This window comes from Erigeron canadensis, chromosome 2 (genome assembly GCF_010389155.1).
Source record: "Erigeron canadensis isolate Cc75 chromosome 2, C_canadensis_v1, whole genome shotgun sequence".
Taxonomy (NCBI): Eukaryota; Viridiplantae; Streptophyta; class Magnoliopsida; order Asterales; family Asteraceae; genus Erigeron; species Erigeron canadensis.
Window position 1 is genome coordinate 22,117,309 of NC_057762.1, and position 14,807 is coordinate 22,132,115.

The window sequence follows — 14,807 nt, forward strand, 5'->3', positions numbered from 1 at the left end:
ATTTAACAACACACTAATCCGTCAAAATCGAAAAAATCACGTTTTTTTGTTGGATATAAAATTTTTAACATACAAAATTTATTAGGATGCAAAATTCTTTTTTATAAATTGGATGCACAACTCCTCTTCTCTAACGTGGATGCAATCTTTGTAAAGTAACTGGATGTAAAATTGGATGCAAAATTCCTTTTTATTAATTGGATGCATAACTCTTCCTTTATAAAGTGGATGCAATCTTTGTTAAGTAACTGGATATAAAAGTGGATGCAAAATTCCTTTTTATACATTCGATGTACAACTCCTCCACTATAACGTGGATGCAATCTTTGTGTAACGTAACTGCTCTACTATTTTGATAAACTGTCAAAAACGTGTTAAATTTGTACGTATTTTTTATAATATTTTTAAATGATTATATAGTTACCTGTTTGTCCTTTAAAACACATGTAAAAAGACATCTTTGCCATTAATTTCATTAAAAATTTCAAAAGTACCCTTAACCATTATACCCTTTAATTTTTTTTTCATCCAAATGATAGAAATTGTTCTTACTGTTTTATTTTAAACTTGTTCTCACTAGAAAGCTAAAGTTATTTTGAGACTCTTTTTTCTTGCGAGAACCTTTGAGAACTGTTCAAATCAAGCCCAACCGATGATTGTTCTTTACATGAAAATTGTTTTTTAATTGTTTTCTGAATAACTTATGTGTAATTTTGAAGTTTATAATTGTGTGGAGCATTAATTATCATCCGTTATACAATTATGTGGAGATTTGGATTCTTGATCACATGTGCACGAATTATTGATATGATCACATGTATGCAAGTCGATCACATGTAATCATAGCAATATTCGTGCACATGTGATCAAGAATCTAAATCTCCACAAAATTGTATAACGGATGATAATCCATGTCTCCACACAATTATAAACTTTAAAATTACACATAAGTTATTCAGAAAACAATCAAAAAACAATCTTCATGTAAAGAATATTTATCCGTTGGGCTTGATTTAAAAAGTTCTCAAAGGTTTTCGCAAAAAAAGGATTCTCAATTTAACTTTTCACTATATATATATATATATAGGGGTGCGATATTTTGAGACCACCTCTTATTTTAGGACCAACTAGGACCATTGATTTTTGTACACCATCATCATCTAGTACGATATACAAGACTTTTTTGTAAAAACACTAAGACTTTCCGGCGACGGACCCACCAGAAAATCATGTGTAAGTTAACTTACACATGTGTAAAATACACTAAGTAACTTACACATGTGTAAGTTAACTTACACATGATTTTTCTGTGGGTCCGTCGCTGGAAAGTCTTAGTGTTTTTATAAAAAAGTCTTGTATATCGTAGTAGATGATGATGGTGGTGTGTAAGTTACGAAAATCAATGGTCCTTTTGTGGACTTTTTTTAGTTGGTCTCAAATTATTTTTCCCCTATATATATATATATATATTTCAAATGAGAACCATTTAAATTGGAAGAACCATGAGAACCTTTTAATTATAACTTGGTGTTCATATGTGAATAGTCTATGTGAACAAATTTATGCACATATGAACATCTAAAATTATAACTAATATTACATATGTTCATATATGAATGGTTTTCAAATAAACATTACCATATATATATACTAGGTAAAGTAAATCAAATAAAACAACAGGTTTCTCTTCACTGAAAATCACCATGCATCATGAAAATCAACGTGCATGAATTGCTTCGTGAATCTTCGTGCATCAATTTAACCATAATCTAAGGCTCAAGATCTTGCCCTATTTGTTTTACATTAATGCATTTTTTACAATACCCAACGCCTAACCTATCTATTATATAACTAAAAGACGGGGTTGGAGATACAATTGGCACACTTAATCCCTCTTCTTTAGCATTATACTCCCTCCTTATTAATCTTCTATTTTTTAATATTTATTTAATAAAAAATGGTCAACTTTTAATAAAAAAAATCTTTATTATTATTATCTATATATATACCACCTAGAAAAAACCTTCACGTATTCTCAACCCTAAGATAAATCATACGCTCAAAAAAAAAATGATCGACTACTAAAAAGGTTTTTTACTTTATATACTTTGTTCATATTTAATCATTATTATTATTATTTAACATTGAATTCTTATGTTATTGTTATTATTATATCTAGCTTTTAATTTGGTTTGTTATCGATAATTATAAGTTCATTATAGCTTCTTCTTCAACAACAAAAAATAAGATCACATTAGTTCATGTTGAAAATCTTAAGCCAACACATGTTAACCATCATCTACGACTCTGTGTTGTGCATGTATGGGCTGTTTCGGAGTGGAACAACCTGAAGAAAATCAAAACGTTGGAGATGATCTTTATTGATGAATTGATATGTATTTTTTAAATTATATATACTCTACACTTTTTGTTTCTCTTTTTATTTAACTAAAGTTGGAAAAAAAAAAGGTAAACGGGTATGAGTATTTATATGGAGTTAATTTTCATATGTTTTTTCTTTAATTTTCGTATTGATTAATTTGCGATATTGATCATACACTTTTTGTTTCTCTTTTTATTTAAATAAAACTGGAAAAAAAAGAGGTAAACCGGAATCAATATTTATATGAAGTTAATTTTCATATGTTTCTTTTTTAGTTTTCGTATTCATTACTTTAATTCTGTCTCACAATAATTATTATAAGATTTCTTATATGGGTTGAGACTACCCGTTCGATATTGGTTATACACTTTTTGTTTCTCTTTTTATTTAAATAAAACTGGGGAAAAAAAAGAGGTAAACTGGAATCAATATTTATATGAAGTTAATTTTCATATGTTTCTTCTTTATTTTCGTATTCATTACTTTAATTCTGTTTCACAATAATTATTATAAGATTTTTTATATGAGTTGATTGAGACTACCCGTCCAATGAACGGGTCTAAACACTAGTATATACATATATATATATATATATATATATATATATATATATGCGTACGTGGCTTATTATGTCCTTATGATCACAACAATACGAAATAAAAACAAATCAACTTGACATGAAGAGTAGTATCATCTCATCATCAGCGCCTCCTTCTACATTTGCTACGACCACTTCTTACAGATGGATCCCTGATCAACCCGCCATAGTCGTTGTTCCTTCTCTTAACAAAAAACGATTTCAATTCGATACAGGCATTCTCTCTCTGCTCTCTCTCTCCCTCTCGTATTGTTTTATGTTATATGCGTTTACAACTCCACGCTTTGTAAGAATACTTCGATTAATTATCAACTATATATGTTTTATGATATATACCCATTGATTGTGGAAAATGCAAAGAGATATTGAAAACTCAAACATATAAGTACATAGGCCATTAATTTCTTACGCGTACCTTTCTAGTTGATATTGACGTAGTGATGCAATAATTTTAATTATTTTTTCTTCTTCCTTGTGAATCCAAGCTATTGTTTCACATGACAAGTATGATAACTAATTTTTTTATTTAATTTAACTTTCAAATTTGTAGGTGCTTTAAAGTTTACCCATTTACAGTGCAAAGAATTTTACGATCCCGAAAAAGGTATTCACTCAATCGAATGGCGCGCATAATTGCAATTTGTTTTTTCATCACATATCTTATATATATATTTTACAAGGGAAATGATTTTTGTGCCACAAATATTGATAAAATCTACCACACAGTACAATTGTTAAAATATACTGTATAAATCATTAAAACATATATATGGTAGATTAATTAATATATGTGGTACAAGAATCACTTTCCATTTTACAAACTTTGCATCATATATAGCTTCATAAATCATAAGTTAAACATCCTTCTATTTTGCCTTAGTATAAAAATCTTGAATAAACCATCATCAAGTTTATTTTGTATAAATAGGAAGTCTTGTTTTTCCACAAAACTTTTAATTTTGTATGTTTTAAGCATGTTTCAAGGTGCTTATATAAATTATCGTAAACAGCCAACTTAAATTGTTATAAAAGTTCATTACATAAGTGGTACTTGAAATATGTACCATATTACTGATTATCTACTTAGAGTTTAAAAATTACATTAGTTATTTCTCAACTTGTCATTTATGCCCTCGTACTATAATTATAATTATAAATTTATTAAGTAAAGTTATATTACTGTAATAAAGATAAAGGTAAACTACAAAAATGACATCTAAAGTATATTAAAAGTTATTCGTTTCATACATCTATTTAAATAGAGCTTGTAAAAGGACAAAAATACCTATCACGTGTTGTGAGAGTTGACGTCCCTCACGTCTAGGTATGGTCCGAGTGACTACATGACAAGTTGGAGTATTACTAACATAAATTTTGAACTCTAAATAAGCAATCAATAATATGATACATAGTTCAAGTATTATTTATCTAATTTTTTAAAAGGTGAATTTCGTTGGAAACTTCGTGTCGCGATTCGACAGTGCAAGGTCTAGAATGCGTTGTTTTAATCGGGTCCGCGCTAAAGATTTCCCTCAGAATATAAATGCCTAAATAATCTTTGTTATAATGAGCCAAAAGTGGTCTCTCATCCCGAAAATCCCTAACTAAAAATACAATATGAAATAATAAATAAAATGCTAAAATAAAACGAAGCAAATTTATCATCTTGTTAACATGATACTCCTTTATTTATTGGTTTTACTTGTTGGTTTTTGGTTGTGTGACACGAAAACCCTACCATATATGACATTAACTTTTTATCTTTACGTACACTTATATAAATCAAATTACTTAATCTTTTTAAATAATTTAGACTTTAAAATTACCATATTACACATTTTTTTTATTCAATATGTTAAACATGTTCACCCAATATAGCTATAATATCCTTAGCGAAATAAATTAGAACATACGTTTTTGAACCCTTAAATAACCATATTACCCATTTTATATCAATTACTTTTACATTCACCACAACAACACCACAAATGCCATACCCGCCACCACCCACCACCGTCACGACCCACAGATAGTATCACCATCGCTGTCACATCACGCGACATATATCACATCACGCGACATATATCAAATACTTTAATAATAATGTGAGGACAACCTATACAATCTGATACCATCGCTTTCTCTTTATTTAGGATATCCGATAAAATTGTTTTAGACACACTTTCCAATATTAAAATTTATTTCTAATCGTTCAAGTAATGTTGCAGACTTGTTTGTTCATCAAGTGTGTTTTTCTTTTTTATATTCCTATCAAGGGTGTCTTTTTAATTGATAAAGAATTTTTTTAAGTTATTTTAATTTTATCGGTAAGTTGGAGCAACTTAAATTATCTGATTAAAATTAATGATCAATATTCAAACTTAAAATTTTAATCTCAATTAATTATTTTCGTTAAAGGATCTAGACTTCCATTTAAATTTATTAAAATAGTTTATTATTAAAAAACTTAATAATAATGAGATTTGCTGAACATTCGTTGGTATACATTTGATTAACTCAAACATTTTTTTAAAAATGAATTTGATAACTAGCGGCACATGGCACTAAATATAATACATTTGTTGAACTTTATTTTCTACTAAATCAAGAGTTATATTTAATACTCATTATTTTAACTTAACAGTTAATATTATATATAAATCATAAATAACAATTTTGATTTTTTATATTCTTTTTGTCCTAATTTAAATATCCAAATTTGATTTGCTTTTTTATATCTAACTTTAACTATAAATATTTTATCTAAATTTGTATAATATAATATATAATGAAAATTATATTAATCAAATACATTTAAATCTATCTATCTATTACATTAAAAAGAAAAAAACAAGTCCCATCACATCATCATTTTTAAAACATGTTTACTTGACACCATTACTTTGCTCAACATTGGTTGGGTTCTTATAATCTTGTGCATACAAGTAGGTAAAGGATTTTAGTATTATGCTAGAGCGAAAAAGTGGAAAAATAACATCTTTTGATCAATTCAATAATACTTTTCTCTCTTATAACTTATAATAACCCTTTAACCAAAAATTTTTCCATATCTTTTCATAGAATGTAAACTTCGAATTGATAAGATTCTTTACTTTTTCAGATTATAGCCATTCTCCAATTTGTTGAGATAACAATTTTCACAATGAAATATGAGTCCACTTTCAATCGAAATTAATCTCACACTTTGCGAGATTTTGTTTATTAAATAAGGTTGGGATTTTTCTTTACTTTGTTGTTATTCATAATGCTTTTGTTGATAATCTACCTATATTAAATATAGTTACAAGCCGATCGTTTTTCTTATTTTAATTTATAACATTATAAGTTAACTCTATAGGGTTGTAATCATTTAAAAACTAAAAATTTCATGAAAACTAGAAAATCAGTCAAAACACACAGTAACTTGAATTACGATGTGTTTTTAATTTTTTTTAGAAAACACATTGTGTTAAGTTCATACAATATGTTTGAACGATTTTCTAATTTTCACGCGTATCAAAAACACACTGTGATTTAAAACTTAACACAATGTATTTTTAGATTACACAAGTGTTTTTAGAAAACACAATTAAAACACATTGAGTTAGATTCAGATCACAATGTGTTTTGGTCAATTTTCTAGTTTTTACAAAAATTTTAGTCTTCAAATAAACATTTCACTAAATATATAATATAATATTGTTTTTGTTAAATATAACCCTTATTTATGTCATTATTTTCACCATCAAACTTTGACATCAAGTGTTAATTAATGTTTTGTTTTTTCATAAATTTTTGTATTTGAATTTACAAGAATTTTTTTTGTTAAATATATTTAGTATAATCTGGAATGTGTGATAGAAAAATCGTGTATTAACGAGACTAAATCTAATAATATTAATATGCGCGATAGATATCTCTCTAGATAACTAAGAGAATAGTTTTTGATTAGTTGACAATGATGAAAGAATGCCATATAGGATTTTTCATTATGTGTCATACTTACATTATTTTTTTAATTTTTAGCATTCCTTTAAAAACTATTATTTATCCTAAACATCATTAATTAATAATAAAAAATTAAGAAAATAAACTCCTAAATTTACTCCAACTTTTAGTGCGTTGATCGTATATTTTTATTAATAATTTATAATATTTTGATGACTTTGTGATTTGTTTTAACATTCTCTATCTTTGTTTTTTCTAATTAATTTATGTAGCTTTTTTTAACTAATGCATGGTATGATATAACATTTACATGATTTTTTTTCCATTTATGGTATCCTACAATATTTTTAGATGTGCATTGGATAGATTGTGGCTTTGTTTATTGCATTTTCGCATGTACTTTGCTAATTAATTGCACAAAACATTATAGTTATTTTTTTTATTACTATTAGTTTAACAATTTTACTCGAATATTTGATGATATTGTCATCATGTAACTACAATTTTTTTCAGACTTTGATTTGTAGTTATATATGTATATACATAATAAAACAATAATTATCCTGACTTTTTAAAGCCATCCACTTCAAATTAAAATCATCTCTAAACATGCCACATAGGATTTATCCTACGTGGCAACTCCATATATTTTTTTACACTAATAGATTTTCATTAAGTAATATAATATAGTTATACATATATTTTAAATATGGCATATAAAAAAGCATATATATATAAAATTTATATTTATATAAATCAAACATATATAAAAAAATCACGACTAACATTGCATGACATTTTTTAACTTTTTTATTTTAACTATAAACACTTTATAATTCATGACTCATAATCCATGATATTTTATTACCTTTTCTTTTCTTTCCTTTTTTTTTTATTTTCTATTTACTATATACACTTCATAATCAAACCATATATATTACGTTCAACACGTACACCTCAAATTACATAGCCCTTTATAATAATTTATCTATACATATATTATGTTTCACAGTTTTCTTCATTGTTAATTTATCATAATCATGAAGTATTTTTCAATTGGTTTTTAATTTATAAAGTTATTCTTAATAATCTATCTATACATATATTATGTTTTACAGTTTTCTTCGTTGTTAATTTATCATAATCATGAAGTAATTCAATTGGTTTTTAATTTATAAAGTTATTCTTCTGCCGTATACCAATCTATATATATATATATTAAAACAGTAAAAATCCTAGCCTTTTAAACCTTTCTTTCAACCTAAAGCTAGTTTTAAACATTGCCACATAGGATTGTATCCTACGTGGCATCTCCATACTTTTTTTACAATATTTATCTTATAACCTCTATTTATTCTCAAACCAATGTAATTTATTTTATTATATATAACATAAAATATTAAATCAAAACTATATACACAAAATTAAAAAATAAATAAATAAAACCCATATTAAGATATAAGAAGACGTCCAATACATTTATTAATTTGACAATGATATTTGACATAAATAATATTATTTATTAAAATAACTTTGAAGACTATATCAAATTTTAAAATTTATTTTAAAATATTATTAGGTTATACAGGACCAAACAATTTTGTTGTTTCTTCTTCGTTCTCTTGGCCGAAACCTTAACCAAAATTGGTTATTCTAGCCACAAAAAATGTCTATTTTATAATGATAATAGTAGTTATTTTGAGTTTTACGAATGAATTTCTTGATTGTTGGAGATAAAATACTTTATTTCCTAATTGTGTTTAGGATTATTTTTTCCTGTCACTAATAAGGTATTTTCTCCATCTTTTCAACATAAATGAAAGCAAAAACTATAATGATTTTCTCTTATTTATCTTATTATTTTTTTACTTATTCGTATTGTATTTATGTGTATTTTATATGACTAAAATTTTGTCATGTTTAGTTTTTTACTTTGTATATATTATTTTGTTTGATGAATATATAGATATCATGTTACATTATCGATTTACGTTTGATTTGTTAATGATATCAAAATATCTTATGTTAAATGTTGGTGTGTAATCACTATAGTAGGTTTAGTGACTGTGATATCGACATGTCAGAAAAGACAAAAGATGACCAGAGTAATCCGGGAATTAACCATTAACTATAACATAATCAATTTCAAGATAATAAGCCTATAGAATAACTATTTATTAATGCATAAAATAACCTTTTTAACTAGCCGCGTATCGCGCGGGGTAAAATATCTAGTATATATATATATATAAGGGAAAGATAATTTGAGACCATCTAAAAAAAGTCCAAAAAATGACCATTGATTTTTGTAACTTACATACCATCATCATCATCTACTACGATATACAAGACTTTTTTGTAAAAACACTGAAACTTTCCGGCGACGGACCCACCAAAAAATCATGTGTAAGTTAACTTATGGTGTACAAAAATCAATGGTCGTAGTTGGTCCTAAAATAAAAGGTGGTCTCAAAATATCTCACCCCTATATATATATATATATATATGTCTTTCAAAGACATTACATTTGTACAAAGATATTTATATACATTATATTATGTTTGTTTATTTATAAAAATATATCATAGTTTTTTTTATAATTTATAAATATTTATTTTTCATTAGTCTTGTTTTAACATATTTGGCATATATTATATATTTAAACTATAATTTATTCTTTACATTAGTCGTACGTAATCTGACAATTTTTATATTATCATAAATTATTAATAATCAGTTATTATACTTTTTAATTTATGTTCTTTGTCAGTCCCGTACAACGTGCGGTTTAATCTAGTTAAAATATAAATTATGCAAACCCATGAATCATGTACTCTTTTTAAGGATCATATACAGATATATTAAAACTAATATATACATATGTACATAAATATCTAGAGAGATTGGAAAATCTTAACAAAAGCTCGACTCAGGTGTTTATATATGGATAAACATTATATCCATGGACATTTTGTAAAACATAAAGATAAAACTGTTCTTGGTCTTTTTGACATAAGTTAATACAATTTACGTCATAGGGTGATAAATAAAGCATCCGCACCTCTTTTGGTCTCTCATAAATTTTTATAAATCGGACTTTCTCCCCAACGACCAATCCTCGCATCAATGCTAATGATCCAATAAGTCCAACATTTATTCCTTCATATATGTCAATTGGGCCAATGCACCTGTAGTGACTAGGTTGAATATGTCGTATAGTAGCAGTAATAAATCAATTTTTTCCCATGAACTATCTGTAAACTTGAGATAATAGGTGTAAATGGAAAAAAGAAAAAAACTTATAAGTATCTCTTAATGGAGTCAGTCGGGGTGTTTTCCCAAGGGGTTTTACCATGGGGAACAATGGTCCAAATTCTTCCAAACACATGTGGAGACAGGCCTTGTAATGCTAGACCAACTAAGATATAGAGAGCAAACCATTATATATTATGTATTATATATTATATTAAATGAAATGAATGTGAATAGTAACTCGCCTAGCTCACCTACAAGGCGAGTTACTATTCGTCCATTTCACACCCCATATTACTATTTGGATTTTGCCAAATCGCATCTTGTTTGGGTTTTCTTTTAGGAGTTCCTTCTTGGTTTCTTTTCAGGCGAGTTACTATTCGTTCATTTCAAACCCCGTATAACTATTCGGATTTTGTCAAGTCGCATCCTGTTTGGGTTTTCACTACGGGTTCCTTTTTGTTTTCTTACATATTTTTTTATCCTTTTAGGTTTTCAAATAATTAGATTGAAAACTTTTATTTATTTTTTTTACTATCATTCGAATTTTACCACATTGAATCCCATTTGGGTTTAAAGTTACGTGTTATTTTTTGGAATCTTACATTTAAACAAACTTATCCTAGACCGTTAATTAAGAAAAACGACAATTAAGTCTCGCAACCCAGGGCCTTAAAACTTACTATTTTAATTAAGACATTAAAGTTAAACATGCTTATACCATTTTTTTTTTTAAAAAAAACAACGCAACCTACACATAAATAAAACTACATTGCACCATATTTATCACGAATGTCTCTTGTTTAAAGCATTATCAAGAGTTGAACTCGGGGTGCTCACACAAATTCCTGGTGTGTTGCCCGTTTAATTTTTCTATCGTTCAAAATAAATAATACAATTTATGGTTTCTGGATAAATATGGGTTTAGGAATACTAAAACACAGTGATTTGCCACTTGTGGACGAAAAACATGCATTAAAGAAAAGTGTTGAATACATTAAGTCAGCTTTGTGCTTGATTGATGATGGAGCCATTACCTCGTCAGCTTATGACACAGCTTGGGTTGCACTTATAGAAGATGTCGATGGACCAAGTGGCTTTCCTTGGTTCCCATCAAGTCTACAATGGATTGTGAGCCATCAGCTCCAAGATGGCTCATGGGGCGAGCCCTTGGTGTTTTCGGCTTTTGATAGGCTCCTCAACACATTGGCTTGTGTGGTTGCACTAACTAAATGGAACATTCGTCCTGATATGTGCCAAAAAGGTACTCCGTAATATTTAGGAGTGGACAGCACCTACAAGCTTCTCCCATATTTGTGGACATATAATTTCCATCGTCTAATTCATTTATAAGGTTACAGGAATAAAATATGTGCACAAAAACTTGAACAAGCTTGGGGATGAGAAGGAAGAACACATGACACCTGGTTTTGAACTATTGTTCCCTAAGCTTATTGAACTTGCACAAAAACTAGATATCAAAATGCCAAAGGATTCTCCTGTATTGAAGGAGATATATGCAAAAAGAGACATGAAACTTGCAAAGTTAGTACGCATCAATATCATTCTCTTATAAGCCTGAAATCAAAGTCTGTATATAAAATTGAATTATAAATGCTATTTTTCTTTTGTTTTTTTATGACACTGATAGGATACCTAAGAAAATGTTCTACAAGATCCCAACAATCCTTCTTTATAGCTTAGAAGGGATGAATGATTTGGAATGGGATAAGCTTCTAAAGCTTAAATCGGAAAATGGATCATTTCTTTGCTCTCCTGCAGCTACTGCTTTTGCGTTTATGCAAACGAAAGATCAAGATTGTCTAGCATACTTGACCAATCTTGTTGCTAAGTTTAATGGAGGAGGTAATGGCTTGCATTTTGGCTGTAATGGCAAAACAAGGGAAAAGTTAAGCGAGTTGGGTCGCTAGTTGAATAGGTTTTCGTTCAAATGAGTCAATTAAGCTTCCTAAAGTCAGTGAAACTCTCAACTCCTTTTCAAGTATATCATGATTGTTAGCAGTTATGATCACACTTGATCAATTTCATATTTTATCGATCTGAAATGTTTAAAATTGCTCCTCATTTTTGTGTATCTGTAAATTTAATGCAGTTCCAACTTTTTACCCAACTGATATGTATGAACGAGTATGGATCGTTGATCGCCTACAACGCCTAGGAATCTCACACTATTTCAGCTCTGAGATCAACAACTTTGTTGATTATATCCACAGGTATATGAAAGTTAGTTAAACGTGGGTAAAGTCATCTACAAATAATGAAATGAATGACTTAAGAGTGTTTTATAGAAAACGGATGACTCAGATAGGTCATCTAAGGCGGCAAAACAACATTTCTCTATCAACCCATTAAGCTAGTATTTAAGATACTAATAGTGGAGACATAACTTACTAACTATATCTCATTATAATCAACGTTCGAAGGTATTGGGATCAACAAGGAATTGGATTTGCTAGAAATTGCAACTTACCAGATATTGATGACACTGCAATGGCTTTTCGGGTTTTAAGAACTAATGGCTATCAAGTTTCTTCCGGTTAGTTTCGTTACAGTCAAAATTTTAATACATATATGTTGGTATTGTTCTAAAACTTAGTCAAGTTACACATTTCTGCTGGAATAGATGTATTTCGACACTTTGAAAAAGATGGACAGTTTTATTGTTATCCTGGGCAATCAGCAGAAGCTGTGACAGTAATGTTCAATCTATACCGAGCTGCTCAAGTGCTTTTTCTGGGAGAAAAGATCCTTGACAATACCAAGAAGTTTGCCCACAGCTTCTTGACAGGAAAACTAGCAACCAGCAAGCTTTTCGACAAATGGGTTATCACCAAAGACTTACTTGGTGAGGTAGGTAACGATTACTAATCAAACATCCAATATGTTTATAACCAGCATTCCTGTAATTTTACTTAATTTTAACGGGCTTATGGTTGGGTCCACCAAATGACTTTTAAACACGCTGAACAGGTTCAGTATGCGCTCGATGTGCCATGGTATGCTAGCCTGCCTCGACTTGAGGCAAGATGTTACTTGGAACAATATGGAGGGGAAGAAGACGTTTGGATTGCAAAAACTCTGTATCGGTATAGTTTATACAATTGCCTATGAATATAACTATTTTTATGGAAATCCAGGATGATAATAGTTAACGGAAACATGTATTGCAGACTGAAAAATGTTAGCAATAATGAATACCTTGAGACCGCCAAATTGGACTACAATCTCTGTCAAGCAGTTCATAGATTGGAATGGAACTATCTACAGAAGTATGTTATATGATATTTAAATTAATATTTATGTTTCTTACCCTTTTGTTTTTTGAACAGCGAGTTAGTAGTTAGCATTCGAGACACCACACACTAACTATTGAGTTAAACTTTTATATTCTGTCAAACTTCTAAACAGATGGTTTCTAGATCTTAAAATTGAAGAGAGCTTAAACACAAGAGCTTTATGGTCATATTACCTGGCAGCAGCAAGCATATTTCAGACAGAAAGATACAACGAGCGACTTGCTTGGGCCAAAACCAATGTGCTAGTTGATACCATCACCTCGTTTTTTAGCAGACACCAGTTATCAAATGATGACATACGAGGTTTCGTCAATGAACTCACAAGCACACAAAACCAGCAAACAAATGGAAATAAACGTCACGTGCTGATAGATGCATTACACGAAACTCTCAACCAGATCTCAGCGGAAGCACTTGAAACTCATGGCATAGACATCCACCCACACCTCCAGAGTTGTGTAAGTTTTTCCACCACCCTTTTCTCTGCAACACCCGACATTAATTGTGAGTATTACATTCAATGTTCTCTTTTCTTGTTGAACATAAGTGGGGGAAGTGGGTGTTAAGCTGGATAAATGGACCGGACGTAGCAGGAGTTGCAGAACTGATAGTTCAAACCATAAATCTGAGCAGTGGTCGATGGTTTCCTAATGACTCGTTATCTCATCCTCAATACAAACAAATCTCTTCCATCACAAACGACCTATGTCACCAACTACGTTATAAGGTATGTACAAGTTGTGTTCTTAATAAGTTCTTAAAGTGATAAAACTTCTGTAATGAGGGCAGTATTATACACATTCAGGGAATTCGTACAATAGGCGTTGAGACTAAAATGCAAGAACTAGTCCAACTTGTTTTCCATGACTCATCTGATGATCTTGATCAAGACGTGAAACAGACATACCTAGCTGTTGCGAAAACATTCTACTATATGGCATACTTTGATGCTGAGACTATAAATCGTCACATTAACAAAGTATTATTTGAGATTGTGGTTTAACAGTATGAAACATTTGAATCTGTAAATGGTGAATAAGTTATTCAAATAGAACACAAAACTCATTATCTGATTGTATATTAGGTGGTATATACTAAATGAAGGCCTTCAATGTTAGTTCTTTGATTTTTTATTTCATATACGAGTGTTTGGAGCCTTTGGCTCAAACTGAAGCAATGTTAACCGAAGTCATTAACAAGGTCTTTTCTAGTATGACTTCAGACAAATTACACTAATAACTTAATAATAACAATTAATTATAACATAATTAACGAATCTAGAAATTCTACAAGATTATCTGTAAATGTA

At 29.1% G+C, this 14,807-nt stretch overlaps 1 protein-coding gene across 1 annotated transcript; it reads left to right on the forward strand.

Annotated features, from left to right (window-relative positions):
• Window positions 1-10,984: 10,984 nt before the first annotated feature.
• Window positions 10,985-14,501, forward strand: LOC122589008 ((-)-kolavenyl diphosphate synthase TPS28, chloroplastic-like). The gene is made up of 11 exons (XM_043761236.1): window positions 10,985-11,445; window positions 11,543-11,726; window positions 11,833-12,047; window positions 12,295-12,415; window positions 12,626-12,738; window positions 12,826-13,052; window positions 13,173-13,288; window positions 13,373-13,471; window positions 13,611-13,956; window positions 14,046-14,225; window positions 14,304-14,501. The coding sequence occupies exons 1-11, from the start codon at window positions 11,100-11,102 to the stop codon at window positions 14,499-14,501; spliced, it is 2,145 nt and encodes a 714-aa protein (XP_043617171.1). The 5' UTR covers window positions 10,985-11,099.
• The last annotated feature ends 306 nt before the right edge of the window (window positions 14,502-14,807 follow it).

What these genes read in the sequence shown, in the direction of transcription:
- LOC122589008 (XM_043761236.1), top strand. Translation starts at nt 11,100, where the DNA reads ATGGGTTTAGGAATACTAAAACACAGTGATTTGCCACTTGTGGACGAA. An exon ending in TTTGTTGATTATATCCACAG is followed by an intron (nt 12,416 to 12,625) that starts GTATATGAAAGT and finishes CAACGTTCGAAG; the next exon opens with GTATTGGGATCAACAAGGAA. An exon ending in GAATGGAACTATCTACAGAA is followed by an intron (nt 13,472 to 13,610) that starts GTATGTTATATG and finishes ACTTCTAAACAG; the next exon opens with ATGGTTTCTAGATCTTAAAA.